The sequence below is a fragment of the Pogoniulus pusillus genome, chromosome 4 (assembly GCF_015220805.1).
Source record: "Pogoniulus pusillus isolate bPogPus1 chromosome 4, bPogPus1.pri, whole genome shotgun sequence".
NCBI classification, from domain to species: Eukaryota; Metazoa; Chordata; class Aves; order Piciformes; family Lybiidae; genus Pogoniulus; species Pogoniulus pusillus.
The window spans coordinates 32,941,081-32,960,818 of record NC_087267.1 but is presented as its reverse complement, the minus strand read 5'-3'; the positions used below and the strand labels follow the sequence as shown (position 1 = coordinate 32,960,818).

General features: G+C 42.8%; 1 protein-coding gene across 3 annotated transcripts in view; it reads right to left on the bottom strand.

The window, feature by feature from the left end:
- Positions 1-19,738, bottom strand: part of RELN (reelin) — a 314,867-nt gene that overhangs the window by 100,246 nt on the left and 194,883 nt on the right. For 2 of the 3 annotated variants that reach the window (XM_064142519.1, XM_064142520.1), the window contains exons 13-20: positions 16,987-17,099; positions 15,126-15,334; positions 12,083-12,211; positions 10,878-10,987; positions 7,953-8,019; positions 6,754-6,987; positions 5,434-5,595; positions 92-328 (exon numbers count right to left, since the gene is read on the bottom strand). In XM_064142519.1, coding sequence (XP_063998589.1) covers positions 92-328; positions 5,434-5,595; positions 6,754-6,987; positions 7,953-8,019; positions 10,878-10,987; positions 12,083-12,211; positions 15,126-15,334; positions 16,987-17,099 — 1,261 coding nt within the window. Of the gene's footprint in view, positions 1-91; positions 329-5,433; positions 5,596-6,753; positions 6,988-7,952; positions 8,020-10,877; positions 10,988-12,082; positions 12,212-15,125; positions 15,335-16,986; positions 17,100-19,738 lie in introns of those variants that run through there. The other variant, XM_064142521.1, reaches the window with a different exon arrangement.

Sequence of the window (19,738 nt, the reverse complement as noted above, 5' to 3'; positions counted from 1 at the left end):
AACAGCTGCCAGAAAGACTCATTTGCAGCAATCACTTTGTTCTTAACAGGGTGAACAGACAAAGCAGAATAGAAATGAATTAATTTCTCACCAGAGAGTCCAGTCATGACCACAGTAGGGTTGAACATTTCCCAAGTAGAAACCTAGAGACTGTGTGACTTCAACTAGGTTGGTGAAGTCCAGACTGATGCTATTGAAGAGCACAGAGGTCATGATGATTTCATCGATTGCCCACACATCTTCGCCTTGAGAAGAGTGGTATGGTTGCCACCATCTGAACTGAATGCCAACCTGTCTTGCATCCTCAGGCAGCTCCACTGAAATGATTCTGGGAAACAAAACAAATTTATTACCCAAAGTTTTTCCTGATGGCAATAATCCCATGGGAATGTGTTTTATTATTGTTTTTCCTTACTGACTCTAAAAATCATGGGTAAATTCAGCACACAGATACCTACCTCAGCATCTACTGGAGTAGCTTCTACCAGTGACAGAGGAACCTTCGGTTCTCTTGATAGCCAGTACATTTGTACAAGACAGTCATGTGTGAAAGACACACTGATTTCCATCAATTTTGTACATATTGCTGCTACTATAGAGCTCTCTACAAATTTAAAGCTGCACTTCCTTGGCAGAAGAATGCCTTTAATTTGAAGCCCAGGATCCTAGACTGGCAAAAGGGTGATCAGCTGACAAGGACTTCAGAATTCCAGCTCCATTTTCTCAGACTCAGTGGATTTTATCCTAGCCTGAAGCCTTTACATCTGTGCCTGTTTGTGCACAGCACTGGCATCAGGACTGTACTGCTCTTGCCCTAGAACACCCTGCCCCTGTAAATTGCCACGGCTAGTGGAAAAGGTTCGTCTTGTCAGACAGTGTGATTGGGTGTAGTCTTTTATACAGACACTTTTCTTCTGTAGTGTGCTAGTTAGAAGCGATACTCTGAGCGAAGTAGACAAGGGGTGGATTGTGCTAGTTAGAAGTAGACAAGGGGTGGATTGTGCTAGTTAGAAGCAAGCTGGAATGTTTTGGTAAAAGAACTAGATAACGGGCAGTGAAATGAAAACAATTGATGTCAACTTCTCTCACAGTCTCGCTGAGAGCTCTGGGAAGAAGAAGTAAACTTTCTCCATTTTGTCTCTTCTTCTGCCTTTGCCTTCAGACCTAGTCACATCTCATTAACCTTGCTCCTACTAACCTTGCTCCCTAACCTCTTGGCCGCACCTCTCTTCTTCCTGAGAACTGGGGTAAGGTTGAGAGGGCTGGGGGAGGTGTTGGGGTGGTTTGGAAGCCCCTCCTGGGGACTCAGGTTTCTGGGAGAGGGGTTGTGCTTTTGTATTGCTTATCCTTTGTATATTTCTGTATATAATTGTATATAACTGTATATATTGTAAATAGCTGCTTGTAAATTCTGCTAGCTGTAAATAAAATGCTTCATCTATATTCCCAGGGTCCATCTGAGTTAGCTGGGGCAAATTCAAAAGTGTGGGGGGGCGGGTAAGAGCCCAAACCATCATATTTAGTTACATAAAGATGCTACAAGAGGTGACTCACTGGCACTTCTGGTACACAAGGTCACTTGATCTGTCATGGCCAGCTACGTCAACAAACCTATAGTAGACAAACTGCAAAGAAAATTAAGAGTAATATCTAATGTACAGGAGCAATTATTGCCCATGGCATCGAGAAGCATGCATTAATTGCCACAGCAATGACACCTTCTTGAAAGCTCCGTAAATCACCAGGACCATGGTGTCCCATGCAGCACGGGTAAGCTGAGAAATGGAATGGCAACAGGGACATTTGTCTCTACTGGTGCACCACCACTTGCTGGCAGAAGGGGTTTTGGCAAGCTCATCATGTAGCTGATATTTTTCTTTCTCTCTCAGAGGAAGTGTGGATAAAATGACAAATCAGATGAACTGGAATTAAAATGTTATACTTTAGCATCAAGGTTTTTCCAGATTTAAGGCTAAGTGACCTGCTGTTTTGTTTTTCTCTGCACATATGAAACAGTTCTGCGCCTTGCAGCACTCTTAGTGCAAAATCACACTCTTAAAAATTACTTGTTATGTTTATGATACTGTTGTTCAGTGTCACATTGATTTAAAAGAATACATTCATCCCTTACCAAGAAAAAAGCAAATGGCTTGGCTAAACAGGTGGGAAGTACACAAAAAATCCTAGCTGGTATTTCTAGGAGCTGTTTTCTGCCAGTCATAGGCTGGAGAGAGCAGTGTCAAGGGACACACAGAGGTGGCAGCCACTGTGCTGCAGTGGCAAGTGACCAGTAGTGCCCACGCTTATGTATGGTGGACACATTTCTTTTGCTGCACTAATAAATCTGCCTGAACTACATCTTTTCCTTTTAAGAGAAAGGCCATGCCCCATTACTCTGGCACATGAATAAACCACAAGGACTTCCTTTCTACTAAGGGTTCCCTAACAAGCAGTAACTCTGAATTTTTGGCTCATTTTTAAAGGCAAAGATGACACTAAAATGCTACAGATGCTAAAAGCAAATGATAATTTTGGCTTCCATGCTTCATCATGGTGAAACTGAGGAAAGTCCACAGCTTGCCTAGTAGGAGTACTGTAGAATCATAGAATCAACCAGGTTGGAAGAGACCTCCAAGATCAGCCAGTCCAACCTATCACCCAGCCCTAACCAATCAACTAGACCATGGCACTAAGTGCCTCATCCAGTCTTTTCTTGAAGACCCCCAGGGACGGTGCCTCCACCACCTCCCTGGGCAGCCCATTCCAATGGGAAATCACTCTCTCTGGGAAGAACTTCTTCCTAACATCCAGCCTATACCTACCCTGGCACAACTTGAGACTGTGTCCCCTTGTTCTATTGCTGGTTGCCTGGGAGAAGAGGCCACCCCCCACCTGGCTACAATGCCCTTTCAGGTAGTTGTAGACAGTAATAAGATCACCCCTGAGCCTCCTCTTCTCCAGGCTAAACCAGTGTATTGGCATTTGTGTAACCAGTGTATTGGCATTTGTGTGAGCTAACTGTCTGCTATAACCCTGGGCATATTCCTCTGCTGATGCCCACATCTTCCCTTTCACTCTTAGTTCCCATAGACTTGCCCATGTAGGCACTAATTCTCACTGACAGTGATGTACAGACAGTCCTAACTCAGGACATACATCACTGACACACCTCTGGGGTGCTGAAATATTGAATACATGTTATAATAAACTCTCCATCCCAGGGGACTAGGCAAAAACAATTTTACAATGTTGGTGTAAGCCACCACACATGGCACACGGGTTAGTATGCAGACCCTGGCTTTGATGTGATGGAGATAGATGGTGATGGAGGGGAATTGTTGCTAATGACTTTGCTGCTGCAGAGAGGAAAAGTGCTCCCACCACCATCACCAGCTACCATCAGGTTTCTCAAAAACCAGCTGGGAGACCTTTGCTCCGCTCTCATTCTCTCATGCTATGCGCATAGCTAATGTTGAAAAGCCACCGCTGTTCTGCTCAGAAGAAAAATGCAGCTGTCAAATGTGAGCAGATTAAATGCACCTTTTCAGCAGAACATTAAATCTGTAATTATTTTTTGTATGACTGAAGATTAATTAAATTTCTGGATACAGATTGATTGCCAAACTTTGCAGCAGTCCATCTACGGTACCAAAAATGCTGATACTACCAGACAAGATATGTAGAGGTGAAGCTTTCTTCATGTTACTCATCATAATTACAGCCAGCAGTAACTTCAGATTTGTATCTCTTGTCATTTTTCCATCTATTCAGAGTGGACCATTACATAGCCCATGGCAAAACTTTTCTAACCTGTGTATGTTACGCTTAGCTCTTTGTCCTGTCAAAGCAGAAGTTGAGTTTCATACTTAATCTCAAAACCCAAGAAAAAGGCTCTAGCATCAATAAAATTTACTACATTTATATCTTAAACTTCAGTAAAATTAGTCACTGGAATGTGTATTTTCCTTTCTGTTATAAATATTTCATAGTCCTATATATTAAAAACCTTCAGGGAAATAGAATTCCTACAGCTGTAATCTTGAATCTAAGAATTAAAAAGAGTGCCATATAAAATATAGATGTGACTGTAAGAAAAGATGGGAAAGAAAATTTTGAAGAAGGCTTATAAGTGCTCCAGTGCCCAGGATCTTTCCTTTGTAAACATTTAAAACTTCAGAAACTGAAGTCTCCATGCAGTGTCCTACCAAATACAGTCATTCCTCTCTGACTTTTGAGTATTTTTTTATAACTCCCAGGAAATACATTTAATGACAAGATTTTTTTCTGCTATTCTTAACTCCATTTTGTAATGTTGTATTGAGTTATTAACAAAATGAGAAAAACTAATACTTTTTAAAGTGTATTGATCTGAGCTCAGTAAATATAAATAGTGAAAGATATAGTGACTTGTAGACTTATCCACAGTTCTACCCTTGAGGTCTCAGGCATTGCCCTGCTACTGTCTGGAGGGCTAGAGAAAAGCACCCAGTTTGAAGTCAGCCTTGGGCAGGAATCAACTGCCTGGGACAGGACCCTCAATACTGTAATTGACTCTGCCACTCATGTGCCCCTTTGCAGAGTGTCTCTTCGGTGGGATTTATTTGCTCTGCTGCATCACCCTTTGAAGGTGGACACTTCTAGATTGGAATGGGTTGACACAGAGTCAGCTCGCATTGTTCTGGGCTTGCAGGACAGGTGTGTTCACGGAGGCTCCTGATTTTGCATTCCTCCATTTAAATTAGTGGGTGGTCTCACAACTGTCACAGCAAAGATGACCTTCTTTCAATACATTTCTCCCTAATCTGACACCAAGCATATATGCTTTTAGGTGAGATGACCTCTTTGTTCAGCTTCTTCAGGATCTGTACGATCCCCAGGCACAGGCTCCAGCAGATCCTCCCAGGGCACCAAGCTCAACTTGCAGACACACAGTCATAAATCCCCTTATAAAGAGAGCACTTGGTTTCCCTACCAACCTGCAGAGATCCTCACAGTCAGATTTTGTCTCAGCTGTCCTGCTCTGCCTGCAAACTCCTAATCCCAGAGGATGATGTACTGAAGATATCTATGGCTCCAAAGCTACAAATAATTTATGTTAATTTTTCTTTACAAGAAAGCATGTCTGCTTCCATAGGCAGAGACATGCCTCTATCTCCCACCAGTACATTTCTACCCCTTGTCCCAACACTGCCTCTGCTTGCTTTGTCACATCACCCAAGACCTGAATGCCGTTAAATCCATGCATCCATTTTTAGAGAGGCAGGTAAAAATGGGAAGTTCCCAGCAGAAACGTTTAGTGTGCATTAAGTGAGCTTAACTCTGCTCACTCCCACACCACATCAGCAGGTGCACTTGGTCTCTGCATTGCAGCAACCACCACTACCAGCATTAAGTGCATGTAGATAACTCTCCTTGTAAAGCTGGTGCATATACCTTGGCTCGTGGTAGTTAAGGTAAGAATAGTGCTCCAGGAGCTTCCAGGTGATGCCGTTGTCATAGGAGTAGTGCAGCAGCACTCCTTCCCCAGGCTGGTCAGGCGCTTTGCAGGTACTCAGGACTGACTTGCTGCCCAGGCGCAGTGTGAACTGCAGGAACCTACATTGGAATTACACAGATATTGATAGGGTACCATTTGCATAACAGTTTGCTGGGGGCTTTTCTAACAAGGCTGTTTTCAGATCTTCTCAATCTAAACAAACTTTGATAAATACCATTCATGGGGGTTTGCACATGTGATTTGTTTTTACTGTCAAGTGATGCACTGTGGCACACATAGTAAAAAAATGCCAATCTTTACAGCATTTAATTATTTATTAGGCACTGAAGGGGAGGGAGAGGTAGTGAATGGATCTAATCAGCTGCCACAAGCTGTCAAATAAACACCACCTTATAAATAATTAATTAGCACTTGGCTTGGGCGCTCAGGTTTGATATTAACATTTCATATTTTCCATCTGAGCTGTACAATAACTTCCCTCCAGTCTGTTTTGGACTCTGTTGTTCAGAAGGGAGGAGGAAAAAAGGCAAGGCCATGAAATCACCATAACAATGTGGAACAAGGAGTTTGTGCAAAACTTTTCATCCTGTTAAAACAATCATCTTAACAATATACAAGGCTGCAAGAGGAAGAGGAGGTATCATAGTATCACAGTATCACCAAGGTTGGAAGAGACCTCACAGATCATCAAGTCCAACCCTTTACCACAGAGCTCAAGGCTAGACCATGGCACCAAGTGCCACGTCCAATCTTGCCTTGAACTGCCCCAGGGACGGCGACTCCACCACCTCCCTGGGCAGCCCATTCCAGTATCCAATGACTCTCTCAGTGAAGAACTTTCTCCTCACCCCTCGAGCCTAAATTTCCCCTGGTGCAGCTTGAGGCTGTGCCCTCTTGTTCTGGTGCTGGCCACCTGAGAGAAGAGAGCAACCTCCTCCTGGCCACAGCCACCCCTCAGGTAGTTGTAGACAGCAATAAGGTCACCCCTGAGCCTCCTTTTCTCCAGGCTAAACAATCCCAGATCCCTCAGCCTCTCCTCGTAGGGCTTGTGCTCAAGGTCTCTCACCAGCCTCGTCACCCTTTTCTGGACACACTCAAGCATCTCAATGTCCCTCCAAAACTGGGGGGCCCAGAACTGAACAGAGTACTCAAGGTGTGGTCTAACCAGTGCAGAGTACAGGGGCAGAATGACCTCCCTGCTCCTGCTGACCACACCATTCCTGATCTGCCTCACATTACTGCTCTTCCTCTCTCACCTGGACTGGGAGCTGTCCAGGAAGGAGGTGATCAGCTGGCGCCTGCCATCCTTGTTGAAGACCAGGGCCTTGCCACTGGCCAATACCCCGCAGCCGAAGCTGACGTCGGCGCCCCGGATGGAGTAGAAGTTGTGGTAGGAGGAAAGGCGGGAGCTGGCGAAGCTCTCCGAGATGAACACGGGGAAGGTCTGCGATGCCATCTCACATGCTGGGCCCGAAAAGCCGGGGTCACACCTGCGGGTGAGGAAGACTGAACACTGCAATTCATGACTCGTCTTCTCCTGCGGTTGGCTGGCAAACCATCAGAGTGGCTACAGATGTTCATGAACTGAAGATACCTACAACGTCCCTCTCAACTATGAGGACCTCTTTAAACTTTGTTTAGGTGTTGCATAGCCAATGACCTCCTTCTAGCTAGCACTCCCTTTTCCAACTAAAAAAAAACATCATAGTTATGAAACACTCCACAAATCCATACACAACACAGAAATATTTCTATCCATTTTTGGAACATGTTGATGTTTAGAGCTGTTAATAAGTAAAATGATTAATCGGCTGTTATCTGTAGCATGTCAGATGTGATGACAAGAAACTGAGGACCAGAACAGAGCACCTCATGCATCACACTTCTGTTAAGATCTAAAACTAGCTGTACCAGTATTTTGCATGTGCTTATGTGTTTTAAGGATGTAACTTCTACATTTTAGATTGGAATACTTTTAACAAGCCAGACCTTCAGCAAACAGCAACGTGCCGGCCTTCTGTCATAGAATCATAGAATCAACCAGGTTGGAAGAGACCTCCAAGATCATCCAGTCCAATTAGGCTATGTGATATTACAACTCCCACAATTACGATTCTATCCCAAAATTTTATGTAGAAGTGATGTGGTCCCAAAACTAAACCAATACGAAGCATGCATCACCAACATTTCAGTGCAATCTGTAGCACACTTTAAAGTGAACTGGAAGTTATCCTCTCTTCCAGAAGAAAATTGTAAACAGAGTATTACACTATCTGCAGTTTAGAAAGATTGATCTTAAGCTTTTCAGTGAGCTCTGTGTCTTCTGGAGCTATGCTAATTTTACAGTTAATCCTCTCAAAAAGCAAGGGCTGAAAAGAAAATCACTTCGACTTTCAGATCATCAAGTGAACTATGTGATGGCAATTGAAGACAAGTACTGAATTATAACTCTTACTTGCAGCCATTCCTGGTACACTGTCCTCGCCCTGAGCAGAATTTGAGGCAGGATGGACCAATGTAAACTGCAGAGAAAAGAAATCAGGTAAATGAAGGGTCATGTATGTGATAAACACAGTACAAAAAGCACAAGACAATACACATACCTGAGCACAGAGCTATTTGATTTATTTTAAAAGCTCTAGCTGAAGATGTCTACAAAAGGATAGCCAGGGGTTATGTATTACTTGATGCATGATGACTACCTACAGCTTGATACATTAGTGATGGCTTAATTAATGCATCTGTTTCTTACAAACCTGTGAACGAGATCAGATGATTTGCTGTGCATTGCTTTCTCTTCATCTTATTTCAGAGATGTGATTTGATATAGATATTAGCACATTCCAACAGCAGTCTTGCAGACTCAAAAGCTGTGCTGCTGCTTCTCCCACTGAAATCCACACACTTAATTTCACTGGACCTATTGGAATTAAAACCTGCCCTGCCACATCTTAAGCAGTTATTAGATATGATACACTTGAGGTGATGTAGTCGCTGTCCCTGGAGCTGTTCAAGGCAGGATTGGACGTGGCATTTGGTGCCATGGTCTAGCCTTGAGCTCTGTGGTAAAGGGTTGGACTCGATGATCTATGAGGTCTCTTCCAACCTTGGTGATACTGTGATACTGTGAAGTAAGACTCCAAATCACATACAATTCAAATACAAGTCTTAATCTACTACTTCATCTTCCTCCAATGACTCCTAGTCAACAGTGCTAGTGTTTTGTGAAGAACATGAAGGATGGAAAGGTGAGCAAGTCTCAGAATGAGCACCATCCCATTGCACTGCTATAAAGAAATGCATTAGTCTGTGATGGATAGGCCAAATGCATTAATCTGGGTGTAGCCCAAAGCTTGTGGACAAAGTTCTTCCAAAACAACACTACAAAAAGGCCTTAGCCAGGAACAGTGTAATATTGTCTATTGAAGAATGCCTATTACTTGGAGTTACCCACTTGCACCGTGACTTTTAGAGTGCAGAGTCACCAATGTGAAATCACCTATAACAACCAGTACTAATTTTTCTCTACTAGTTTTATGGTGCTGCTCATCACAGCAGTGTGTCATTACTCCCTGGTATGTACTCTAAAACCCTATTAGTTGCTCCCTGTACCTACCTCCCCATCAGACTTCACATGATTTCTAGATTTTCTCACTTTTCAGGGTGCATAACTTCTGTTTTATTTGATTTATTTGTGCCTTCTGAGGTCTTTTTGAGTGGGTGGTAAAAGCAGAAGAGTTAAAGATGCAATGATGTCATTCAAAACAACAACAAAAAAGCTTTATGGAAACTGGCAGCTTCCCAGCCTTTCTAAAAGATGGCCAGCTTCCAGATTTCATTTAAAACTTAATTCATATGAGAAACAGGTGTGAAGCTAAAAGTCAGAGCCTTGAAACCTTGAAAATTCTTCATCTCTTCAAGAATGAGAGTGGCTTGCCAATATTTGTAAGTATTTCCCTGTCATAGAGCGTAAAGCCTCAGTTTCACAAGTGTCTAACAAAGGAGGCCCGCAATAGCTAAAGAAGCACACTCAGTTGTGATTCCCCTGTTGCAGTTCTACACCCAAACACATCTCGAAGCTGGCCCTTCTTTGAAGCTGGTTCACATTGGAGCATGCAGCATTCTTTGATGGAACTGAATTTTCTTGTGCAAGCCAAGGTAGTGCAGACAGACGAATTAACTACTGATTTTAAAAACCTTCTTGTTTGTTCTGTTGTAAAGATTTGGATCTTTGGATTGCTTTTGTCTTGTTCTTGTTTCTGTGAACATCTGTGAGCATCCTACACTCACAGTTTGCAGTTTATGAGGAGGCAGCTCATCTCTGTGGATGCTCACAGACATCTTCTTATGTTTATATACCTTCATTTATCATCTCTAAAGAAGACCACCAACTCTCTATGCAGAATGTCAAAATGATGCCACTGCTCATCAATAATTTGTGGCATTACCTTTTCAGCTTCAAGGAGTTTCCTTCCAAACCCAGACATTCTGTTTTAAGAATTTTGCACAATGTAACAATCCACCATTGCCAGGCTCCACACCAAACCTTAACAGCAGTCACTGCAAAACTCCACAGGCCATTTGACATCACTACAGATCTTTAATAAGCTAATTCTGTGTGGAGTTTACTTAGTCCCAAACCATTTAAGGCTAATGAGCAAGCTGAAAACTGTGCACCTTCTCTCAGGTGTTTCAGTCATGCTTACTTCTGCACTTTGGGCATTGCAGCTATTTTATCCTGTTACTAAGTATTTTCCCTGCCATTGAAAGCATTTCCTGTGAAGACTGTCCCTGTTATGCTCTGCACTTAGCTTTATGAGTCAATTTAAACTCCTCCCATTTCTTCACATTCATTTGAAGAACAGAGAGGTAAAAAATAATCTCCTTAAAGAATAAATGTTTCTCTGGAACAGATGGCACTTTCCCCCTGAAGATACTGTCAACAGTGTAAAAGTTTTGCAAGTATTTTGGTAGCAGCATTGCTTTATGAAGGTCTTCCATGTCCAGAAGGAAAAATGTGTCCCAGATCCTGTAACTGCTGCTTAGGCTGGCACAGTAAATACTCTTTGTAGTGCGGTGTAGTACCTATATGTGTAATTAGGAGCAAGCAGTCAGAGAAAATGTTGTATTAAGCCCTTCCCACCAATAGTTTTTCCTGGAAAGCATTTAATGAAAAGAAAATAGGAGGGTTCTCTACTAGGCTAGTGCCTTTCCAAAGGGCAGAATTCCCCTCTGGCTTCACAACATGACTGTTAGCAACAAAAGGAATTTAACAAACTGAAGATCCTCTGCATTGTGGTTGTGGAAAACACATTCCCTTGGAGCAGCACAAATAAATTAACCCTTCCAATGTGTCATCTTCATGTACAAGAATACTGACCATTATCAATTGCCCACATGTTGCCAAGGATCGGTCCTGTCTGTCTCCACCGAATCCTGGTGTCTCTTGTTAGTGCAGCATTGGGAAGTGGAGAAGTGATTCGGTTCCACCTGAAACACACCAACAGCAGGCTAGCATTTCACACTGCTGGGCAGCTCAGTGCTTGCAGGTGTGCTTACCCACACTGGGAGCTTCCTGAGAATCTGGAATTCTGAAATCTGCTCAAATGAAGCTGTGGAGTTACTGCAGCTTTAGAAACTACAACTGAAAAAACCCAAAGAACATGGCCCATGATGTTTGCATACAATTCATGTCTATTAATTATTACATTCTAAAGTGCCTTGTATGAATGCATGGACTCAGCAAAGACCTTGACTTGCTTTGCTGTAATGACTTCTCCATCACAGTGAATAGCTTTCAAGTTGTACACTGGTACAACTGAGCTGTCTGGTGCAGAGTGCTGGGGGTGAGAAGAGTGACAAAGAAGATTTAGCCTGCTGTGGCCTGGGCCATCATTCTCATATTGTCCATGGGTCTACACTTCCTACAGACACCAAGGGCAATGGTTCCTATGAAAATGGCACAGAATCAGAGCAATGCTTCAACTACGCTTTCTTTTCATCGTTGTATCAGCCACTCTGAAGTGCCTGTGAAATCTGGGATACAGAAGGATACCAGTCATAGGATTTGCACCACACAACAAGATGTCACAGCTCACACTATGGTCAGAACAGTACAAAAGAGGATTAATAAGGTGAAGTATTGGTATAAGAAAGTGGCACTAACAACAATCTGCATCTGCAGAAGCACAGAGAAAGTGCTTCGTTGTAACCCAATATTGGGATTGTGAGTAAAGGTGTCTGAGGATGTAAATATGGCTTTGACTTATGGTTTCCCTGACTAAGAAGAAAACTTTTGTGGCTTTGACAAGGTATAACTTTTCTTCTGATTACCAGCATGCTGCCTACAGGGTTTTTTTGGTAATTTATCTTTAGCATCAAAAATATTACACCACCGAAGCAGCCCCATATATTTCAAATTTCATTACTGGGCAGTCAGGAGACCAGAACACTCCCTTCCTTGCTGTCCTCAGCTAGTCAAAAATGAAAGATGACATGAGGTTGTGTGCTTTGCTGCTTTCTTCTGCCACCTATAATTCACTTCTCTACTCTTGCATCTCAGTTAGCTCTGCAGAGAGCACTCACCCGCTGTAATTCTCAGAGGCGTAGACGGTGCTGTGGGGGAGGTGAGACCCAGCACAGACCTCAGGCAAACACTCAGTGTGGAGCAGGGACCAGGAGCGACCATGGTTGGTTGAAAACTCCAAGCTGACACTGGCAACACAGTGAAGGAGAGAAAGGAGAAAGACACCGTAAGCCTCCCTGTTGTAGGCAGAGATGTAAAAGTACCAACACTAAGAAGTCATCAAATGCACTCCTCCTAATTACTGATACTGAAGTGTAAATTCAAGCAGACTTTGAATACAACAGGTCCTGAAAATACAAACACGAAACAAGTCTGAGTACTTAAATCTAAAAGGGTAGCCTCCAATCTGAGAATTGTCTAAAGATCTTGTCCTTGTTCAGCCCCCATGGAGCTAGTGTTTTATGCTGCTGCTGGTAAAAGAGCTGCTGTTACTTTTCTATTTCATCTGGAAATGGTTTCAAAAGCACTGAGGAGAAAGCATGGATTAATCACGGCTAGACAGCACCATGTGAGCACAGGACACTTCTAAGCGCCAGCTCTTAAGATGGTGGTAACAGACCACTACCTATTCCTACTCTGGCTGGCTCTCCCCTTTGGTCGCTGACAAATATTGACTTAATTGGACTCCTCGGTCATCTGTCTCCTTCATTCATCGCATCTAAATGGAGATCAGAAAAGCACTCTGGAGCAGTGAAAACAGACAGTCCCCTTCAGACCTGCAGAGGGTAGAGGGAACCAAGGAACAGGCACACTTCAGAGAATTCCTGTAGTGGACAGAGCCCCCAAGAGCTGTGGGAACCTCTGTGCTGGCCAGCTACAGTGGTCTTTGAAGGATTCCTCCTGTCTTACAGTGCCTGGAGTGCTCAGTGGTGAATTTGGTAACATAACTATATGCAAAACCTCCAGATTAGCTTTGAAAGAGGCTGCTGTTCTCTGATTTCAGAGACAAATAATAAATCAAACCATCCATGTGCAGATAGTTTCATGAGAGAACCAGAAACTCTGTGTGACCATCCACTGAGTCTGTGAGTCCATTCTCCCAAAAATTCATTGTCGAGTTCATCTTCCCCAGAGCTCTCACCAGATTTTTTTTCTTCTCTGTTTCACTGCACATTTAAAAAACCCCACCACTGTTTACAACATGGGAGCATAAAGAAACCCTGAGATGTCTCACATTCTGAAGACCTTGGAAAAGTAATATAGAAAGTGCCTGATTTATTCTGGATATAGTATTCTGTTGAAATACTTCTCTAATTTCCTCCATATAATTAGCTTGTAATGTTCTGTTTTATTTAAAGTAATGTCAGTGGAACATTATAAAAGTCATAATTCATCACCTCAGTACTAAATTATTGGATTATAACTTCTCCTTTTCATTACAACTTGCTGACAATATTACTTTATTTAAATGTACCATCACTGTGCTGGTGTGTATTAAAATGGTTTAGAAAGGTCTTGACTAATTTATTTCCCATTTAGCTCTACTGATACCTTAGAGGGTCATATTTACTGCATACATTCAGCAAGACCCTCTCACATCTGTGGTAATGAATGCATTATGAACAATGCTGGAGACCAGGAGATGGTATTTCCTTAGTACAGCGGCACTTCCCAACAAGCATAATGGGGACCTAGTTCTTCCTTTGTTAAGAGAAACCTCTCTTTCTGCTTCAGAAATAGTTTACATGAAGAAGGAACTATATACCAATCCCCATCAGCTAACAGTCTGAGACAGACTTTATGTAACATGTATTTACAGGAAAGGTTTTCATTTTCTGTGTAGAAAAATGTTGCTGCCTTCTCTTCCTATCAAATGTCAGTGCAATGCCTTATGCTTTGCTGCCCCTTGAATTCTGCTGCCCTGTGGTCTGCTAGGACTGTCAGTGTTAATGCAGCTCTCTCCACCTGGAAGTAGATGCCATGAGACACAGATGTAGAAGCATTTACAGTCTCTTAAGCTCTTGACTCTGCAAGAACATAAAGTAACCTAAACCTCAAATATTATCAGGATAAACACTCTCACATACACCTAAGGAAAGAGGGACAGTGGACAGTTTGGGTTTGGGTCCCCTCTTTGAAGAAGGATGTCAAGAAACTGGAGAGGTGGAGCAGAGGATGACCAAGATGTTCACGGCCTCGAGCACTGAGCATTAGGAGCCACTGGGGACCTACATTCAACCTGCTGAAGAAGGATGAGCTTCAGCAGTCTGTGATGGTGCAGGGAGCACTCACGAGGGAGACAGAGTCAAATTCTCCTCAGTACTGGCAGCCACAGTAGAAAGAGCAGCAGTCATAAAGACATGACTTGACAATAGAAAACACATCTTCACTTGAGAAGGTCACCCACAGAGGTAGCACAACACGCATCCAGGAGATCATCAAGTCACAATCCCACCTGGAGCAGCAGGTTTCACTAGATGACCCATGAAGATCCCTCTCAACCAACATCTCCATGATTCTACAAGTCATGGAGCCACAAATTACTCTCACCTTTCCCTTCCCCTCTCCTTAAGTACATAGAAAGATACTGAATGAAGTGAAGTGAAGCCAGCAAGAGTTCTGTCATCTGTTTACGGACAGTGGGGTCCTTGTGCTGAGGTCAGTAAGATGAGGACTACTTATCACCCATCTCACAGGAATCATGCATGTTTGTGCCAACAGCAGTCTCTGTGAGGTCAGCAGGGCAGGTTTCTGGCACTTTAACACTTGTCCCCTCACACAGTACTAAGAGGGTGACCTAATGTTCATTAGAAACTAAAGCAAAGGTTGCTCTGAAAACATAAGCATATTTGATAATAGTGCACTAAGAAAAGCAAGTTTGGACATGGAAGTCCAGTTAATAGACTCTTTATTGCATGTGAGACATACAAACCTATGCCTATGGAGATCAACAGAAACATTGGCTTTTGAGCAGCTTATATTTGTCATTATTGACTGGCTTTGTCCTTCTTGACAACAAACATTCCAAGCACTCACCCAGCAGCTATAAACCAAAATGTACTAGAAAGCTGACCATCAAAAGAGGGATCTCCCCAGCTGTACCTGTTACCAGGCTGGTAAGTTCCACAACCCAGATTGATGGAAAACTGGATCATGTGAGTCACTGAGGAAGGGAGCACTGGAAGGACATGGAAGTAATCCACAGCCCAGACATTCCTGTTGTGGCCTTGGTGACTCTTTTGCTTCAGGCAAAACTTGGTTGCAGGATTCTGCAGATCCGGACTAATGACGACAGAAACCAAAGATGGAACCTTTAAAATAAATTAAGTCAGGCTTAAATAAACCAAATAATGTTTAAAAAGCTAACAAGATACTGCTTAAAATAAGAAAAAAAAATAATATCTAGTGAACCAGGAGTGCCTCTATCTCTCCTCCTTTCTTTCTGTTAACTTTTTTAGTTACCTCTTTCCACAGAAGCTTCCAAATAAGAACATTTTCTGTTAAGTGCCTAGCTGTTAACATTCTGAATACCAGCTCTGCTCATCACCTTAGTAAGATCAAACTTCTTGGTCATAAAGACACTAGAGAAAAGACTTTTCTTTCTGTGTTCTGAAAAATACTGGTTTATTTTGCCAGCGCTCAACCGGCAATGGCAAATGCTCTTTGTCCTAGAGCCTTTCAGTTCACAGAAGCAAATGCAGGGTACTGGGATGCCTAAGTCCAACTACGTGAGAAGGAGGTGCCAGCATGAGTTCACAGGCAAGTGTAGGAAGGATGTTGTCTTGTTGATGTAAATGTTAGAAAGGCTATATGAAGCTTTCCCTTTGTCCTAAAGCAATGTAATTAGACCTTTATTAGCCAAAAGAGTAGGTCAGCTTTAAAACTGCTTGTTTAAAAAAGCCCTGCACAATGAATTCAGAGTAACTTCAGATCCTATCTTTCCCTGCATTCCCCAATTATTTTTTAAATTAATTTACAATTACAGCTTCCTTAGTTTTAAAAAAGCTCTACCCTGTCTTTCACACAGAAGCACTTGAGGAGGGAAGCTTTGCACAATGAAACAATGCAAGTGACTCAGGCAAGCTCAGGCCAAGCCCTACTGTAAAAATTTGCTTTCTGAAGGACAGAGCTACAATGAAAATGCTTGAAATTAGCTGCATCCCTACCACCAAATTTCCCACACGTTGTATAAGCAAACTGCTCACCAGCTTCTAGCATATCCATGTGTACATGCATTACACATCTATTTTTGCTGCCTTTTACACAGCTGCAGCAGAAGGACAGCTCAAGGCTGGGTTACTCAAGGTAGACATGGTCTGTATGCTTTCTTGCTCTAGGTCGAGTTTCTTACTGTCCTGCCTGAGAGTGGTGGAAGGAAACTGCAACATCAGTGTAGGAGATGCTGCCTGCCCACATCGCCAGTAAGTGCCTCCTGTGTCTGAGTTCCTGCCCACAGCACTATGGACCCTCTGAGAGGCACACAGCTGCATTTAAAATGGAAAGAAAGTGTAAAATGTGACATTTCCACCATTAGGCATGGCAAGGACATCCAGGCATTGCTGGATTGCTCTCTTCCCAGCACTGATTCCACTGCAACTGACCCTCTTAGGGTGTAGGTCCTGACTATCAGACTACGGCTAACAAGACCTTGAGTGGAGACAGGAGTAACTATCTGTGAGGCAATACTATCAGTAAAGCTTTCATCTGACAGCTAAACATTTAACTCATTGCCCATTTGCCTGTTATTCCAGCCAACGCCAGAGTCCTGCTCAGGCAAGGAGGAATCAGCGATAACTGCAGAGCTGCTGTGCAAAGGCATCCTATTACTGCAAGGTCTGTGTATGATTTATGTTCTTAGGAAGGTTGTATTTGCTGTCCCTATGGAACTCAACAATCAACATCACATGGAGAACAGATTGATCTATTCATCCCATCCACCTGCTTTGTTTAAAATCATTATTACCTTGTAAGCAGCATAAGTCAGGGTATCAAGAGGGATGTGCTCCCTCCTGCCTTCAATCTTGGCATAGAGTATGACATCATTTTCATGGGATTCTCCGGAATCACAAGTTCCCCCTGTACAACACACATTTGATGGAGGAAAAAAATGAATTGAAGCCCTTGCTATTGAAAAGTGGAGTCGTATTGTGCAGCCATAATTATGAAAACAATTACAAACAGATGCTAATTAACTTAGGACGTGAAACAAATGAACATCAAGCCTAAGGACACGATGTACAAGAACATCTTGATCAGATAGACCGTGTCAGAGATCAAAGGGATTGACAGTTGTGAAGACCTCAAGTACCTCTCTTAGTCTCCTAATCAGAACAATTTTAATAGAAAATGCTGTGCCTGGAGTAATACTTCTACCTGCATGCTTTAAATCCTGTGTACACAGAAACACTCAGCTTTTTGAATTCTCAGCAGCAAACTGTTATTTAGTACTCACACTCTGCAGCCTCACACATCATCTGAGAGGACTTCTTAAATACCTCTCAGCTGGACATTTGGCAGCTGAGAATTTGTTCTTAGTAGGGAACAAGAACGATTGCTGTGTACTTTATTTGTTGCATTGTTTCTTCTGCTGCCTGCACCGTATGTGAAAGGGATGGATGGAGCCTGTTGTAGCACACAAAACGTGTGACATGATTGCAGTGGGGCAGCAGTTGAAGAGTCTTCATATGGGCATGTGCTAGTTTGAAGCAGGGTAGAATGTTTTGGTGAGAAGAACTAGATCATAGGCTGTGAAAGGAAAACAGTGGTGATGTCTACTTCCCTCAGAGTCTTGCTGAAGAAGAAATGAAAACATTAGATAACACTCTTGCCATTTGTCTCTCACTCTCTCTGGCTTGGGCTGCTGACTGAGCTGCATCTCTCTAACCTCACCTTCCATTTGGCCTAACCCACTTTGCTTCTTAACCTCTTGGCCAAACCTCTATTCTTTCTTAGGACTGGGGTAAGGTTGAGAGGGGCAGGGGGAAGGTGCAGGGGCGGTTGAGAGCCCCTCCTGGGGACTCAGGTTTCTGGGAGGGGAGTTGTGTTTCTGTATTGCCTTTTACCTTGTATATTTCTGTCTATAACTGTATATACTGTAAATATCTGCTTGTATATTGTGCTAGCTGTAAATAAATAGCTTCATCTATATTCCCAGAGCCAGCTGAGTCTAGTCTGGGTGATTTCTAAAGTGTGGGCAAGGAACACCCAGACCATCACAGGGCAGAATGCAAAACCCTTATTTACCTTCTTCAAAAGAACAGACATATTACAAATATGGGCACTAAACTCTGCACTGTAGTTACAAGATGGACATCATCGCAGTAGGTTGGTGCTCTGGAAAGAAGTTTTTTCATGAAGTATATGTAACTGAAACAGGAAACACAATTTCCCTGCACACTGTGGGTGCTGTAGGTATAAAAAAAAAACCCACTACAATAGGAAAAAACAGGATGAGGAAGCTTCTTTGAAAAGTCTGTAAAGCAGAAATGTTGCATGCACCAAACACTTTCTTTGCTTTTTTTCACTACAGATGGCTGGTTCTTGGGATGGACTAAGCAAAGCAATGCAGAAACAGACAGGATGTGTATCATACTGCAATGTGGGATATCCATGTGCCCTTTCAAATCCTCTGCTTGCCTGAATTGTTGAACTATTATTTATTTAATTTACAAATATGCACAGAATGCATTTTTTCACCAATATCTCACTGTCCTCTGTGTCTGCATGCTGCATGTGCTGACAACTTCTTCCCTAAGTTCAGAAGGTTGAGCAAGTGTCTTTCCTGTTTCTCTTGCAGGTGTTGTAATGCTTGGAAGAACTGGGAAAAAGCATCTATGCTTTACTGGTAATTCATGCAGCACAGAGATGTACTACAATTTAGGACAACAACATGAGGCCTTCCACTCATTAAAGACTCTTTTCTCTTGTTATTCAGAAGGTTGTCTACGGAGGTCACAAGTTCAGTCCCTGCTTCCTTCTTTATTATTCTGTTATTCTCTACTTTTAAGCAAAACTCCTCATCTCTTCTAAAGAAGGTGTTGAGAGAATAAACTCCTGAAATTTCCATTATGTGCAAAATAAAAGTTTGGGAAAAACAATGTGAGGGACTGAATGGCAGCCACCATGCTCACAGGGATTTTGGTCGATGGCAACACCCAACTAGTGCAGTTGCACTGCCAGCAGTGGGGAGGGGAAGTGACAGGACATGTTTGGTTTTGTCTGCTTTCTTAGCCCTAGTAAATGACTGAGGTTGCACTTTGTTCCAGCAGGAAAGGCCCACAGATGATGCTGACAGCATACCAGTGCTTTTCATGAGGCATACCACACAGAGGTCATACCCCCCCTGAGACTGGTGCACACTGCTCTCTGTGAATCTCCCCCTGGGCCAATGCGTTAGCAGATGAAAGTATCTAAGAACAGAGTAAGAGCTTTTGAGCAGAAACTGTTCTAAGAGTTCAGCCAGGTAAGGCTGTCCCACCTCTGTACTACTTGTGTCTCATTCTTGGGTGCAGCTTTGTTGAAGCTGATGCATTAACAACAGGGTCTCCATGGATATGGCTGTGGGAGGCCATGACAGGTACCTATAAATCCTCTCAGGTGTGGTAAGGGTGACAGAGATATGACTGTCTCTTCTAATAATGGAGTAAGGAGCACTGAGGGAAGCTAGAAGATATAAGACAAGAAGATTCCTCTTCACATGAAGACTTGTTAAACTG